The following is a 14,534-nucleotide window of genomic DNA, read 5'->3' on the forward strand; positions in this document are numbered from 1 at the left end:
GGATGTTTCCCAGTACTGGGTTGCAGCTGAAAGGGCATCCGCTGCATAAAACATGCCAGAGTAACTGATGGTTTGTTTCACTGTGGCGACCCCTGATAAATTAGGGACTAAGCCGAAGGATAGTGAGTGAGCTTAGGGTACAGATAGGTCAAGTAGGGAGTTCACTAACTCGTGTTCTCGGGTTCTCGGGTTCACTAACCATACTGGAGCCTTTTTTGGTCCAAGTGAGGGTAAGCGGAGGATTTCCTGACCATTTACAGTTAAGTGTGACATCTGAGTCAACGTCCACTGTTACAGGCCTTGGCTCCACCACCAAAATTGGGCCAACTAAGAGAGATGGAGACACAGAAGTACACAAGCGTCACTTTTTTTTAAATTTAAATGTGTGTAAGAAAGAATCTACAAACAAAAACTTCCAAGATTTTCTAGCGTGTCTACAAAACTTAAAACAATATATAAATAAAAATAAAGATAATTATAATAACCCTAGAAATGATGCATAATGGCAGAATAAATCTCCTAATTTGTAGTTGTGGATTTGATGTTTTTTAAACATAAATCAAACCAAAGCACATTAAAAAATCGTTAACTTATAAATTTTGCTTACATTTGGTACTGAAAACAATAAGGAAATGCGGTAATGAAAACATAATGCACACTAGTTACACTACTTAGCATCGGCAAGCACCACTATAACATAAAACCTTCACTAGTCAAGTGTGGTAGATCATCAGATGGATGGACAGAGATACTCACAGTGAACGTCCACTAATATACTGACGTTAGTGCTGCCCACTGCATTAAACACCAGGCAGGACACAGGCTCGGTGAAGAATGAGTGATCTGCTGTCGTCTCAAACACACTTTCTCTTGCTCCGTCTAGAATCACGCCACCTTTAGCCCACCTACAACATACCAGGGTCATTACAGTTAACTAAAACTAAAGAGAAAAACTTTTTGTTACTGAAATAAAATATTCTTACATTGAAATAAAAAATGTTGTTAAAAACAAACAAAGTGAAAACATGAATTAAAAAGTTAATTAATTTAAATTAATAAACATTTTAAAAAGAATAATAGAGTAGTACATGCACAGTATGAACAGTGGTGGCCTACTTATTTCAATGGCATACTAATTTATGCTTGATTTAAATGTATTGATGTAGATTTTCTAAGCATATCCTGTATAAGTGTAGTTAAAAAAAATGTGCATAGAGTTAGATTTTCTCTGCATTTATTTGTCCAAAACCTTTTTGGCAGATACTATAAGTACCTTAACCATGTTCTAGTACAGCATTTTTCTTATATTTTCACGATAGTTAAATTCAGGATTCCATTGCATCACTACTGTATACCCTCGGTAAACACTAACCTGTAGCCCATTATAGGAGGGTTGGCAGTTGCCTGGCAGGTGAACTTAACTCGCTCTCCTTCAAGAACTGAGCGAGGCTCTATGGACAAAATCACCGTAGGAGGATCTGGAAAGAAAGTGAGGTGTCAACAGGGTACTTTTGTGCAAACCATATTCTAGCACAGCAAAGTACAGTTAAAGTCAGAATTATTAACCCCCCGTGAATTATTAGACCCCCTGTTTAGTTTTTTCCCTAATTTCTGCAGATTTTTTCAACATTTCTAAACAATAGTTTTAATAGCTCATTTTTAATAACTGATTTATTTTATCTTTGCCATGATGACAGTAAATATTATTTTACTATAACATTTTCAAGACTCTTCTATACAGCTTAAAGTGACATTTAAAGGCTTAACTAGGTTAATTACGTTAACTACGCAGGTTAGGGTAATTAGGCAAGTCATTGTATAACGATGGTTTGTTCTGTAGACAAAAAAAAAAAGATGCCTGAAGGGGCTAATGATTTTGACCTTAAAATGTTTTTTAAAAAATTAAAAAATGCTTTTATTTTATTAAAAATAAAACAAATAAGAGTCTCCGGAGAAAAAAATATTAGCAGACACACTGTAAAAATTTGTTTGCTCTGTTTAACATAATTTGGGAAATATTTAAAAAAGAGAAAACAATTCAAAGGGGGGCAAATAATTTTGACTTCAACTGTATATGTAAAACAGTACAAATGGTAACTCTTTATTTTAATTTAGACATTATACTAGCTGTAAGTAACTTCTTAGCTACATCTCAATGATAACAAGAGGTCTTTAGAGTATTGATCAGGGGTTCCACTCTAAGCCAAATGTCAAATTTTCTGACTTCTCCCAAACTTTCACTGACTAAAAAGCTAAATTTCCATGACATACTGTCCAATGAACAGAAAAAAAAAATATATATATATTTTTTTTAAAGTTTAATGTTAAATCAAGCAAGTGGTTCTTCAAATTTAGAAGAGCTTACAATTCCTTTAATTGCCACAGTTTTTCTGCAGTTTTTGGCCAGTCAGGACACTGTTCATTGCTTTACAGTATTTTACATGACAATATATTTGTATATAAAAACTGCTTTTCTTGTGGGGGATACTTCCAGTTGTCATATACACAGATCTCCTCAGGCCTGTTTTAGATGCATCATGATATTATTGCAATAGACATTCAGATTTTGATTCCATGCTAATTTTGACGAAGTCACGGCAAAAACTTTAATTTTAGGCTGCAATAATCTGAAAAATTTCCCACAAAATCCATGAGGGACTAATTAAGACAAAAAAACCCCACAAAAAAAATATTTGAACAGTCTGATGATTGTATTTGATTGCCGGATGGCAAGTGGGAAAGGAATAAAAGAACAGTAAAATACTCTAACCATAATAATATGCAAAACATATGAAACATTATGATTAAAAATATAGTACATTTTGATAAATGCAAAGTACATACATAGAACTTTTAAAATTCCACGATATTGCAGAAATTTCATGACCTGTGGAAACCCTGATCAGTAAACAATATGTCTAATTCCTGCTTAAACATTATTTTGATGCATTGCCCCACCAACAGATCATTTTGTCTAGGACTTAATATACTTAACCCTAATCATAAGTCTAACTCGACAAAGTTACTTATAGTTAGAATAATATCTAAAGTCGACTATTAAACTGCACACACTTACGGTGGATGTTGAGGGTGACAGTTGATCTCTTCCCCAGTGGAGCAGCCAGGTTTGAGGCCACGCAAGTGAAGTTACGTCCAGTGTCTGTGTCCATTGGCTGGATCTCCAAAAAACTTTTTGTGGTCACCCTTTTCCTGTCCGATAACACCTCCTGGTGGATTTATATGTAGGAATTTGGGAAGTTAAGTATATATACAGTATATATAGACATTAATAGTGCTAGTGTGTACAGTTGAAATCAGAATTATTAGCCAATTATCAGTTCAATGGAAATATTTTTTTCAACAAATTTCAAAACATAATAGTTTTAATAACTGATTTCTAATAACTGATCTAATTTATATTTGTCTTGATGACAGTAAATAATATTCTACTGGATATTTTTCAAGACACTTCTATACAGCTTAAAGTGCATTTTACTTTAGGTGCTTAACTAGGTTATTGCTTAAGTAAGCTAATATTATTGACCTTAAAATGGTTGTACGAAAATTTAAAAACGCTTTTATACTGGCTGAAATAAAACAAATAAGACTTTCTCTAGAAGAAAGATTTTTATTGAAAATACTGTAAAAAATTCCCTGCTCTGTTAAACATCATTTGGGAAATATTTAAAAAAGAAAAAATGGTCCCACTTTATATTAAGTGGCCTTAACTAATATGTACTTACACAGGAATTAATAGTTTGTTACAATGTACTTATTGTGTAAATACATGTATTTATTGTGTACTTATGTATGATTAAATACCTGTATGTAATTACATCTGTAACTAACTTCTGTACTTACATTTGTAAATACACTGCTGACCATTCCCTACACCTTAACCCACCCTTAAACCTACCCATACCACCAAACCTGTCCATAACCCAACTCCTATCCCAACTCAAGAGCACCACAAGTGTTCTCAAATACATTATGAACACAGTAAGTACATTGTATTTATTTTTTGATGCAAGTACATAGTAGTTAAGGACACTTAATAAAAAGTGGCACCGAAAAAATATTTTATAGGAGGATTACAAATTTTGACTTCAACTGTATATTTGTTTGCTTTGTCACATCCCCTTGTGTCGTCACTCACAGTGCTGGTATGAGCTCCTTCCACTATGATCCCATCTTTGTACCATTCAATTGTTGACATTGGCTTTGCTCCTCGAGACACACAGGTGAGGTTAAATGAGGTTCCTGCCGTCAACAGGATCTCTGGAGATCCCTCAATTACGGGACCATCAGGAGGAACTACACAGACAGACAGAAAACACACTAAAAATGTGGTACACACTTTACACAAGATAATGTTTAGAAATACTAATCTATGAGATATTTGGATACTTTTGAATGCTTAGTTCTATACTACTTTTTGAAGTTTGTTTAAAGGAGCCAAGGATGCAATAAATTTAATTTTTAAATTTGATTTATGAAGGATTGCGTAGCAATGAACGCTGTAGTAATGATGAATAAAATAAAAAAAAAAACTCAGCTTTGATATAGAAGGAATACATTATTATTTTTATACATTTTTATATTTATACATTATTATTTAAAAAAAAACATATTATCTAGAAAAACATAGTTATTTTAAAATTGTACAAATATTTCATAGTGATACTGCTTATACTGCATTTTTGATCAAATTAGGTTGCAAATGAGGCTTGTTGCATATTTAAAAAACATAATGACCTTAAATGTTTCATTAGTAGTCATGCAGACAACTTTATTTCTCAATTATTTCTTATATATATTAAGTGATCTGATTTTTACATATTACCTATGTAGCATATAATGGCAATGTACATCCTTGTATATAGTGCCAGAAAGGCTTCACATACAGAAAAAAAAACAAACAAAGAAATAATGTAGATGGTTAAATTGCTCCAAGGCAGCAGTGCAGAATCTCTGCAATTAGTGTCCCTACAAAACATGTTAAATAAAGCAAACAGAAAGCATTCTTTAGAAAGAAGTGGCTGAGCTTATGCTGGAATCCTAATGTTTCTGCATACTAAACAGTACATACTGTACATTGCATACATATAACTCAACAATCAAAACTAAAAATGCATAAAAATGTAAGGACATAGCAAACTGAATTTTTTTTCATTCATTCATTTTTTTTTAGCTTATTCCCTTTATTAATCAGGGGTTGCCACAGTGAAATGAACCGCCAACTTATCCAGCCCATACACAGCTCATAACACCCATACACTCTCGCATTCGCTATGGCCAATTTAGCTTATTCAATTCACCTATAGCATATGTCTTTGCACTGTGCTAGCTGAACCTTGAACCAGCAACCTTTTTGCTGTGAGACGGCAGCACTGCCCACTGCGCCACCATAAACAGAAATTATTAATATAATTAATTAATTATTAACCTCAATTTTAGAAGACTATGCTAGACAAATACTCACATGCCTCTCAAATGGCACATATTGAAATGTTTGTGTCGTATACATCTTTCACTTGCTTGGTGTTAACTGCATTATAAATTACTCGTTTACTCTCCTTCAAGTAGTTCCAAAGCTTTATGAGTTTGTTTTTTCAAAAGAAGATATTTTGAAGTATTTTGGAAACCGGTAACCATTGACTTAAAAAAAAAATAAATAAAATAATATATATATATATATATATACATATATATACATATACAATATACAATGGCACTCAATGGTTTCCAGTTTCCATCATTATTCAGTCCTTTGTGTTCAACAGAATAAAAATGCAATCAGGTTTGAAATAAGTGGAGAATGAGAAATATTTTGACGGCTATTTCATCATAATAGTGCAAATGACCCATCGAAAAAAGTTTTAAGTCCAAGTGGAACCCTCTGTTGGGTTGCATCGGTGTAACTTCAGCTAATCGGTTTTGGCCAATGCACAGAATTATTTTTCATGAGTTCAACATCCAGTTGTGCAAGAAAACAAACAATCTGACATAGATGAAGTCCTCTTTCACTACTGTATTGCTTTTAAATATAGAAAACATTGTACAAGTGACTTTTATACTAAATCTTGGACCTTAATCTTGAAACAAAAAAATGACTTATTAAAAGGTGTGAAGCACCAAAAGCGACTGATATTGAATGAATTTAAAACACTATTTTGGCTATTGTTGTTATCCATGAACTTTCAAATGTACTTTTTGGTTATGATGGCCCTCTGACAATCTATTTCAACTAAAATAGTGCTTTAAATGTCACTTACAAACAGTATTTAAATCTTATAATTAAATAGTAGCCTAAATGAGGCCTATAACTGCAAAAGGTTCCACTTTTGGAGAAAAAAGAAAAACCCCTTTCACCAGGCTGGCTACAGGCCTGTAGCACATTTCAGATGATTATATTTATATGCCAGAAGTAAAGTATTTTAAACAACATCACATTATTCTATGCTACATTATAGACTACTTTGAGTACATTGAACGTTTACTCACTCAGAACGGTGAGTTTAGCTCTTCTGGACCTCAGAGCGGCTTCAGTGGCCTGACACTCGTACAGGGAGTCATCGGTCAGATCCGCCGACGTGATCTCCAGATTATACTGCCCAACATCCATTATACGCAAAACACGGTACCGTGGCCATGCTGAAACATACACACACATCAGCACTTTTTATCACAATAAACTATCATTAATTAACTGCATGCATTATTATTTCGGATGTGGATGAAAACTGGCATAGCTTATACAGTATGTACAGTTCAATTCATTTGTCTTTTGTCTTGAGTTGAAAGAACGATTATTACATGATTTTTACTTACACATACAGCTGATACAAATATACATATCCATAAAATATTCTTCAAAAGCTCCATCAATCATTGAATTAAAAAAAAACCCAAGCATATATTTTTATCCAGCCAGTTTTGCCCATCAGTGATTTTGTGTTGGCTTGTACGACATGTGTTTGTCAGCAGAGGGCAGCACCATAACACATTGGCATTCAGACTGCACGCTCGCTCTCTCTCTCTCTTGCACACACACATTATGACATCATCGATCTGGATACCAGGAGGACAAAAGTATTGGCAACGATTACATCATCCTTTAGCTCAACCAATCAGCGAGCAGACGTTTAACCTGTGCGCGTGTTTGCACATCTATATGTGTATGTGTCTGTGATTAGAGAGCGGACAAAAGATCAACATGTCCAAAAAAAAAAAGGGGGGGGGGGAAGGAGAGAAAGACAGAGGACAAAGAAAGAAAATGGCAATGTCTGGACAACAAAGGGGATAAAAAAAAAATATGTGTCTTGCTTTATTTCAAAAGACAGACTGTATGTTGCATATTTGTTGCTTATATACATTAGAAACTACAGATATCTCAGCTAAATGGACTGAATGGACAAATAGTGTCCAAATGTGGTCAGTCATTTGTTCTACAGTCAAAAATCACTGCTTTACAGCCATTGCTCATAATATTCCATTAGAATAAAACACACTGTAATCACATGATGAATGATTTATTATTTTTTTATTTATATATTCACTTGAGCCAAACGTCCCTTTTTGTGCTCACTGTACCGCTAAACTACCTTGTCTTGTTCTTTTTCCCTTTGGTCTCATCTTCTCACCTAAAGCACTTAAGTCAGCCCATACAGACACTTGTTTCTTTTTTAAAAAAAAGAGCACAACGCCCTTGGTTTGTGTAATTGTGTGCTCACCCCTTAGATCCTCTCCGATTCCAAGAGCGAGGCCGTCTTTGGTCCATTGTACGATGCCGGTGTAGTTAAACACGACGCAGGACAGAACCACCCTCTCGCCGATCACCACAGACTGATCCGCTGGCTCCTGTGAAAACCGTGGCCCGCTGAACACTGGCAGAAAAAGACAGAGGGGCAGAAATAAGGTTCCCCTTCGGTTGGGGAACTTCAGTGCCATGAATGGGAGGATTCGGATCAGAAGCCGCTTATCTGGAGAGTATTGAACGGGCCAATGAATGAAATTAATTGGCAGCGTAAGCTTGCGCAGGTGTGCGACATCTGCAATTATCTCAGCATATAAGCACACCTGAAGCCAGCAGACGCCATCCTTTTCGCTTCAGATCCTTTCTGAGTGAGTCGATGAGGGTTCCTCTTGCTGATCAGCACTTCAGAGCGAACGAGTGTGTCTCCCGGTCCAGAGTGGGTCTTCGCGGTGGCAGACGGTCGAGCTGGGTTACTCCCTTGCCTGCGGTTCTTTGGGTCCGGTCCTCCAGAGCGGTGCGTATAGTTGCAACTTTCCTAAAAGAGCAACACAGTCGTGCAGCACGTCCTTTTCAGGATGGCGCTCCGACTGTGCGTTTCTGGATGCGGGGGTTTCCTGTCTCCGGATGATGGACACGATCACTGCATTGCATGTTTGGGGGTCCAGCATGTTAATGCGGTGCTCGCGGGCGGTTCATGTCGTCATTGCGATGCCATGACCGTTGCACAGCTAAGATCGCGGCTAACTTTCGCAAGAGAGCGAGCCACCCCAGTTGCCTCCTGTTCTAAAAAAGCAGCGGGCGCTCGGGCAGATCTGAGGGTTTCAGCGGGAGCTAATCCGCCGCCCACGGGCTCGCGGACCTCTCGCTCCTCACGGCGCTCCATCCAAGCTTCGGGTGGTGAGAGTGATCCGTCTAACCAGATGATAGCTCTCACACTCGCTGACACCGGAGATCAGATGTCCTCCGCGGCATCGGAGGGTGGGCTTTCACTGTCTGACGAAGATCCGGACCCGCTCGCCCCCTCCGGGCAGGTGAGCGCTGTCAAATCGGATCCTGAAGCGGACATGTTAGCCGTGCTTTCCCGGGCTGCTTCGGCCGTGGGGTTGGAGATGGTTTATCCCCCAGCTCCGCGGCCGGACCGACTAGATGGGTGCTACGTAGAGGACCAGAAGGCGAAGCCTTCGAAGCCTCTCGTCCCCTTCTTCCCGGAAGTGCACAGTAGGCTCACGCAGTCCTGGAGGGCACCTTTCTCTGCCCGTGCTGCGAGTGCCTCCGCCCTCACCGCCCTTGACGGCGGAGCTGCCAGGGGGTATGAGGCGATCCCGTCAGTGGAGCGCGCTATCGCGGTCAATCTTTGTCCGCGCGGCGCCTCTACGTGGCGGGGTTTGCCCCGCCTCCCGTCCAAAGCCTGTAGGTTGTCTGCCTCCCTCGGAGCCAGAGCTTATAAGGCTGCCGGCCAGGCTGCTTCTGCTTTGCACGCGAGGGCCACCTACCAGCGCTACCAAGCGCAGGCGCTGGCCGAGCTGCACGAGGGCGGGTCCAACCCAAGCTTATTACATGAGCTGCGCACCGCGACCGACTATGCTCTTCGGACTACTAAGTCCGCCGCGTGTGCGCTGGGGAGGACGATGTCCACACTTGTGGTTCAGGAACGCCACCTCTGGCTAAACCTGGCCGATATGCGCGACGTTGACAAAGTTCGCTTTCTTGACTCGCCCATATCCCAGGCTGGCCTGTTCGGCGACACCGTCGGTGAATTCACCCAGGAATTCAAGGCGGTGAAAGAGCAGTCGGATGCGATGGGCAATGTCATCTATCGGCGTGGCCGTAAGCCCGCTCCGCCCGCCGAGCCATCCACCTCCGCTGTTCCTCGCCGAGGGCGCCCGCCAACGAGTGCTGCCCCGCCCCCGCCTGCGCCTCCGGCCAAGCGGGGGCGGCGTTCACCTCGAAAGCAGGCAGCCCCTCCTGCCCAGGGCGCCGTTAAGTCCGGTAAACGGACCGCGAAGCGTCCCTGAGACAGGCCATCCGGAGAAGAGGAAACTTGCTCTTTCCCCGCTGGAGGGCGGGGCCCCGATAACAACGGTACTTTTCAGTGCCACCAAAACATCAGTAAAAGAGCACTTTTTCCCTTCCCCGGATGTGACTGCACGAGTTCTGCCAGTCCGGGACGCGCTGCCTTCCGGCTCGCAGACTCTACGTGCTTCGCCAGTGGCTCACGAGCGCTGGGGGGACGGTCTCCCTTCCCTCAGCCCTCCAGCCCCCTCTCCGGAGTCAGGGTGCGGAGCCAGAGCGAATCGCTCTCCTCCAGCTCTTCCGCGGGACCCTCGTGCTTCCCGGATCAGCACACCCACTCCGCGCTGCCCCACCGCTGGTACGTCAGCGATTGTAGCGATGACTCCATTAGCGAGGGCTCTGCCTGCCTGGTTAGCGCGGGCCAGCCCCTCGCGGTGGCTCATACGCACAATCAGACTCGGTTACGCGATTCAGTTCGCGAAACGGCCCCCCAAGTTTACGGGCGTGTATTTCTCCAGGGTCAACCCCCTGTCCGCCCCTGTCTTGCGAGAGGAGATTGCTGCCCTCCTGGCGAAGGGTGCAATCGAGCCGGTTCCTCCAGCCGAGATGGAGAGTGGGTTTTACAGCCCATGAGTGAGCGGTGGGTCACGGCCAATCCTAGATCTGCGCGTTTTGAACCGCTGTCTGCACAAGCTGCCGTTCAGAATGCTCACGCAGAGGCGCATTCTCCAATGCGTTCGTCCTCGGGATTGGTTTGCAGCCATAGACCTGAAGGACGCGTATTTCCATGTCTCCATTCTTCCACGCCACCGCCAATTTCTGCGGTTTGCGTTCAAGGGTCGAGCGTGGCAGTACAAGGTCCTCCCCTTCGGGCTCTCTCTGTCTCCGCGGGTCTTCACCAAACTCGCGGAGGGTGCCCTAGCGCCTCTTCGGCTCGCGGGCATTCGCATACTCAGTTATCTCGACGACTGGCTGATTTTAGCCCACTCGCGGGAGCAATTGATTATGCACAGGGACGAGGTGCTTCGGCATCTCCGCCTACTGGGGCTTCAGGTCAACCGAGAAAAGAGCAAACTCGCCCCCGTGCAGAGGATTTCTTTTCTCGGGATGGAGCTGGACTCGATCACCATGGTAGCGCACCTCTCCGAGGAACGCGCTCGCCTGTTGCTGAACTGTCTGAGGGAGCTCGACAGCAAACTAGTGGTCCCACTGAAGTTCTTTCAGAGGCTCCTGGGGCATATGGCATCCGCAGCCGCCGTCATGCCGCTCGGGTTGCTCCATATGAGACCACTTCAGCACTGGCTTCACGATCGGGTCCCCAGACGCGCATGGCACGCGGGCACACACCGGGTCTCGGTTACTGCGCTGTGTCGCCGCGCCCTCAGCCCTTGGAAAGACCCCTCGTTCCTACAGGCCGGTGTGCCTCTAGGACAGGCGTCAAGCCATGTTGTTGTTTCAACAGACGCTTCCAACACGGGTTGGGGGGCCGTGTGTCGCGGGCATGCGGCTGCGGGCCTCTGGAAGGGTGCCCAGCTGCATTGGCATATCAATCGCCTAGAGCTGTTGGCAGTGTTCCTCGCTCTCCACCGCTTTTTACCGGTGCTGGAGCGGCAACACGTGCTGGTCAGGACGGACAGTACGGCGGCGGCGGCGTATATCAACCGCATGGGGGGTATGCGCTCTCGCCGCATGTCTCAGCTCGCCCGCCGTCTGCTCCTCTGGAGTCACCCGCGGCTGAAATCGCTGCGCGCCATTCACGTCCCAGGCACGCTCAATCGTGCAGCCGATGCGCTCTCACGACAGCTGTTACGCCCTGGAGAATGGAGACTCCACCCCGAGTCTGTTCAGCTGATATGGGCGCAATTCGGGGAGGCCCAGATCGATCTGTTTGCTTCCCCCGAGAACGCTCACTGCCAGTTGTTTTTTTCCCTGACCGAGGGCTCTCTCGGCACGGATGCACTGGCCCACAGCTGGCCTCGGGGCATGCACAAGTATGCGTTTCCCCCAGTGAGCCTGCTCGCGCAGTTTCTGTGCAAGGTCAGGGAGGACGAGGAACAGGTTCTGCTAGTTGCGCCCCTTTGGCCCAACCGGACCTGGATATCAGAGCTCTCACTCCTCGCGACGGCCCTCCCCTGGCGGATCCCTTTGAGAGAGGACCTACTCTCTCAGGGACAGGGCACCATCTGGCACCCTCGCCCCGATCTTTGGAACCTCCACGTGTGGTCCCTAGACGCGAGGAAGACTTAGGTAACCTACCGACTGCGGTGGTTAATACCATCACTCAGGCTAGAGCCCCCTCCACGAGGCGCGCCTACGCCCTGAAGTGGAGTCTATTCACTGAATGGTGCGTCTCTCGCAGAGAAGACCCCCGAAATTGCCAGATTAGTGTTGTGCTCTCTTTCCTTCAAGAGAAGTTGGACAGCAGGCTGTCGCCCTCCACTCTCAAGGTTTACGTGGCCGCCATCTCCGCTTATCATAGCGCGGTAGCTGGCGGCACCGTGGGAAAGCATAACCTGGTCATCCAGTTCCTTAGGGGTGCTAGGCGAATTAATCCATCTCGCCCCCCTCTCATGCCCTCTTGGGATCTCGCCCTCGTTCTCACGAGTCTGCGATCCGATCCCTTTGAGCCACTCGAATCAGTATCTCTAAGATTTCTGTCCCTGAAGACAGCTCTGCTGGTTGCGTTGGCCTCCATCAAGAGGGTCGGGGACCTGGAGGCATTTTCGGTCAGTGACTCGTGCCTGGAATTCGGGCCGGATTACTCTCACGTTATCCTGAGACCCCGCCCCGGTTATGTGCCCAAGGTTCCTACCACCCCCTTTAGAGATCAGGTAGTGAACCTGCAAGCGCTGCCCCCGGAGGAGGCAGACCCAGCCCTTTCTTTACTTTGTCCAGTTCGCGCTCTGCGCATTTATGTGGACCGTACTCAGAATTTTAGATCATCTGAGCAGCTCTTTGTCTGTTATGGCGGTCGGCAGCAGGGAAGTGCCGTATCGAAACAAAGATTATCCCACTGGATTGTGGATGCCATTTCACTCGCTTATTCGAGTCGAGGTCAGCCGTGTCCCCCGGGAGTACGTGCACACTCCACTCGGAGCGTTGCATCCTCTTGGGCGCGTGCACGCGGCGCCTCTCTAACAGACATCTGTAGAGCTGCGGGCTGGGCGACACCCAACACATTTGCAAGGTTTTACAATCTGCGAGTGGAGCCGGTTTCCTCAAGGGTATTAGGTAACCCTTTGGTGATTGAGGAGACAACTCGGTAGGGTGTTGAAACACGCTTGCTGCGCCATTCTCCCTAACACGGAGGTACGTGCGCCTTTTTTATCTGTCAGTAAAGTTCCCCGTCAGGTGAGCCCTGCAGATTCCTCCGTGGCCCCCAGCACTGACTCAGCGGAGGAGTCACTTGCTGGCCCACTACGTTGTAGGTCTGCCCGCTGGTCAGCCCGCGTTTTGGGTATAGGTGCCTGCTATGCGTGATCCCCACTAGGCGATCCCATATGCTTATTCCGCCACGGTTAAGTCCCCCCCCTGGGCGGACCCGTGTCTTCCCTCTCCGCTAACCACTCTTTGCTATGCGTACTCCCCCTTTTTAGGGCTAGTCCATAGGTAAATTCTGCCATCTATCCCCCCCTTGGGTAACGGATGGCCTCCGCAGCGTCCTCCCTATCGGGATTGCACGCTTCCCAACGTACTGTCGTATTTCCTAGAATTATCTAGATGCTCACGACTTCCCAAAAAATATATCTAAATCCGTAAAACTTCTGTTGAAGTAGGATAAATTAGGGCCAGGGACACGTTGGAGGACCGCGCCCCCCATGATGTGGGTGCGTCACGCTTGCTTGACTATCTCCTCATCGGGGGTGTTGGTAAGGTGCAGTCATTATGGCGCTTTCCATATTCTCCCATTCATGGCACTGAAGTTCCCCAACCGAAGGGGAACGTTCGAGGTTACAGAAGTAACCCTTCGTTCCCCGAGGAGGGGAACGGAAGTGCCATATTCCGTCGCCATAATGACTGTCCCTTAGCTGTTTGAAAGTCTCTTCAGCTTAAAAGGATGGCGTCTGCTGGCTTCAGGTGTGCTTATATGCTGAGATAATTGCAGATGTCGCACACCTGCGCAAGCTTACGCTGCCAATTAATTTCATTCATTGGCCCGTTCAATACTCTCCAGATAAGCGGCTTCTGATCCGAATCCTCCCATTCATGGCACTTCCGTTCCCCTCCTCGGGGAACGAAGGGTTACTTCTGTAACCTCGAACGTTTCATGTTACACCAAAAAATTTTAAAATTTTGTCAAAAAATTACTTTTTATGAATCAAAATGAGTCCTGTGGAAACCAGTTTGTCAAATTACATTTTTTTTTATATGTATTTGTGTAAAATATTAAGTGTGCAGAACAATGAAATAACATTTAACAATTAATAAATGTTTAAATAATCATGTTTCAATGGTGTTTTCAGATCTAATCAGTAGACTTCAGACCTCATACAGAGTCACACGAGCAACTGCAACGGTAATTGTCTTGTGTAAGTGTAAGACCTCTTTTGGTCAATCTGTTTTTTCGGTTAAGAGAACCAAATTGTGGGATGCTTTTAGAAAGTAATATAAATGTTTTTAGTAGTGTGCTTAAAAAGTGGTTAAAAACAAAACAGCAGTGTTTGCACAAATAGTCTTCTATTAGTTTGTTTGATCATGCCGCCTTTGCTTTTGGCTTGCAGTAATTTTATGTAAAGAATTATAATGTTTTTTCGTTTTTTTCATT

The 14,534-nt window shown here is 44.4% G+C and overlaps 2 protein-coding genes across 35 annotated transcripts in view; one reads left to right on the top strand and one right to left on the bottom strand.

Annotated features, from left to right (window-relative positions):
• The window catches only part of LOC147846472 (uncharacterized), a 563,173-nt gene extending 549,471 nt beyond the window's left edge, over positions 1 to 13,702 (top strand). The window contains exon 2 of the mRNA XM_087241328.1: positions 7,919 to 13,702. Within this exon, the coding sequence (XP_087097454.1) occupies positions 10,399 to 13,035 (2,637 nt within the window). The 5' untranslated portion in view covers positions 7,919 to 10,398 and the 3' untranslated portion in view covers positions 13,036 to 13,702. The remainder of the gene's footprint in view (positions 1 to 7,918) is intronic.
• Positions 1 to 14,534, bottom strand: part of kirrel1b (kirre like nephrin family adhesion molecule 1b) — a 77,302-nt gene that overhangs the window by 22,493 nt on the left and 40,275 nt on the right. For all 34 annotated transcript variants that reach the window (XR_015477452.1, XR_015477451.1, XR_015477450.1 and 31 more), the window contains 7 exons: positions 7,734 to 7,886; positions 6,505 to 6,654; positions 4,157 to 4,314; positions 3,077 to 3,227; positions 1,373 to 1,478; positions 757 to 905; positions 200 to 327 (listed from right to left, as the gene is read on the bottom strand). Coding sequence is in view for 21 of the 34 variants with exons in the window: in XM_087238606.1 (XP_087094732.1) it covers positions 200 to 327; positions 757 to 905; positions 1,373 to 1,478; positions 3,077 to 3,227; positions 4,157 to 4,314; positions 6,505 to 6,654; positions 7,734 to 7,886 (995 nt within the window). In the remaining 13 variants the exon portion in view is untranslated. The remainder of the gene's footprint in view (positions 1 to 199; positions 328 to 756; positions 906 to 1,372; positions 1,479 to 3,076; positions 3,228 to 4,156; positions 4,315 to 6,504; positions 6,655 to 7,733; positions 7,887 to 14,534) is intronic.

The sequence above is a fragment of the Danio rerio genome, chromosome 2, assembly GCF_052040795.2.
Source record: "Danio rerio strain M-AB ecotype USA chromosome 2, GRCz13ab, whole genome shotgun sequence".
Taxonomy (NCBI): Eukaryota; Metazoa; Chordata; class Actinopteri; order Cypriniformes; family Danionidae; genus Danio; species Danio rerio.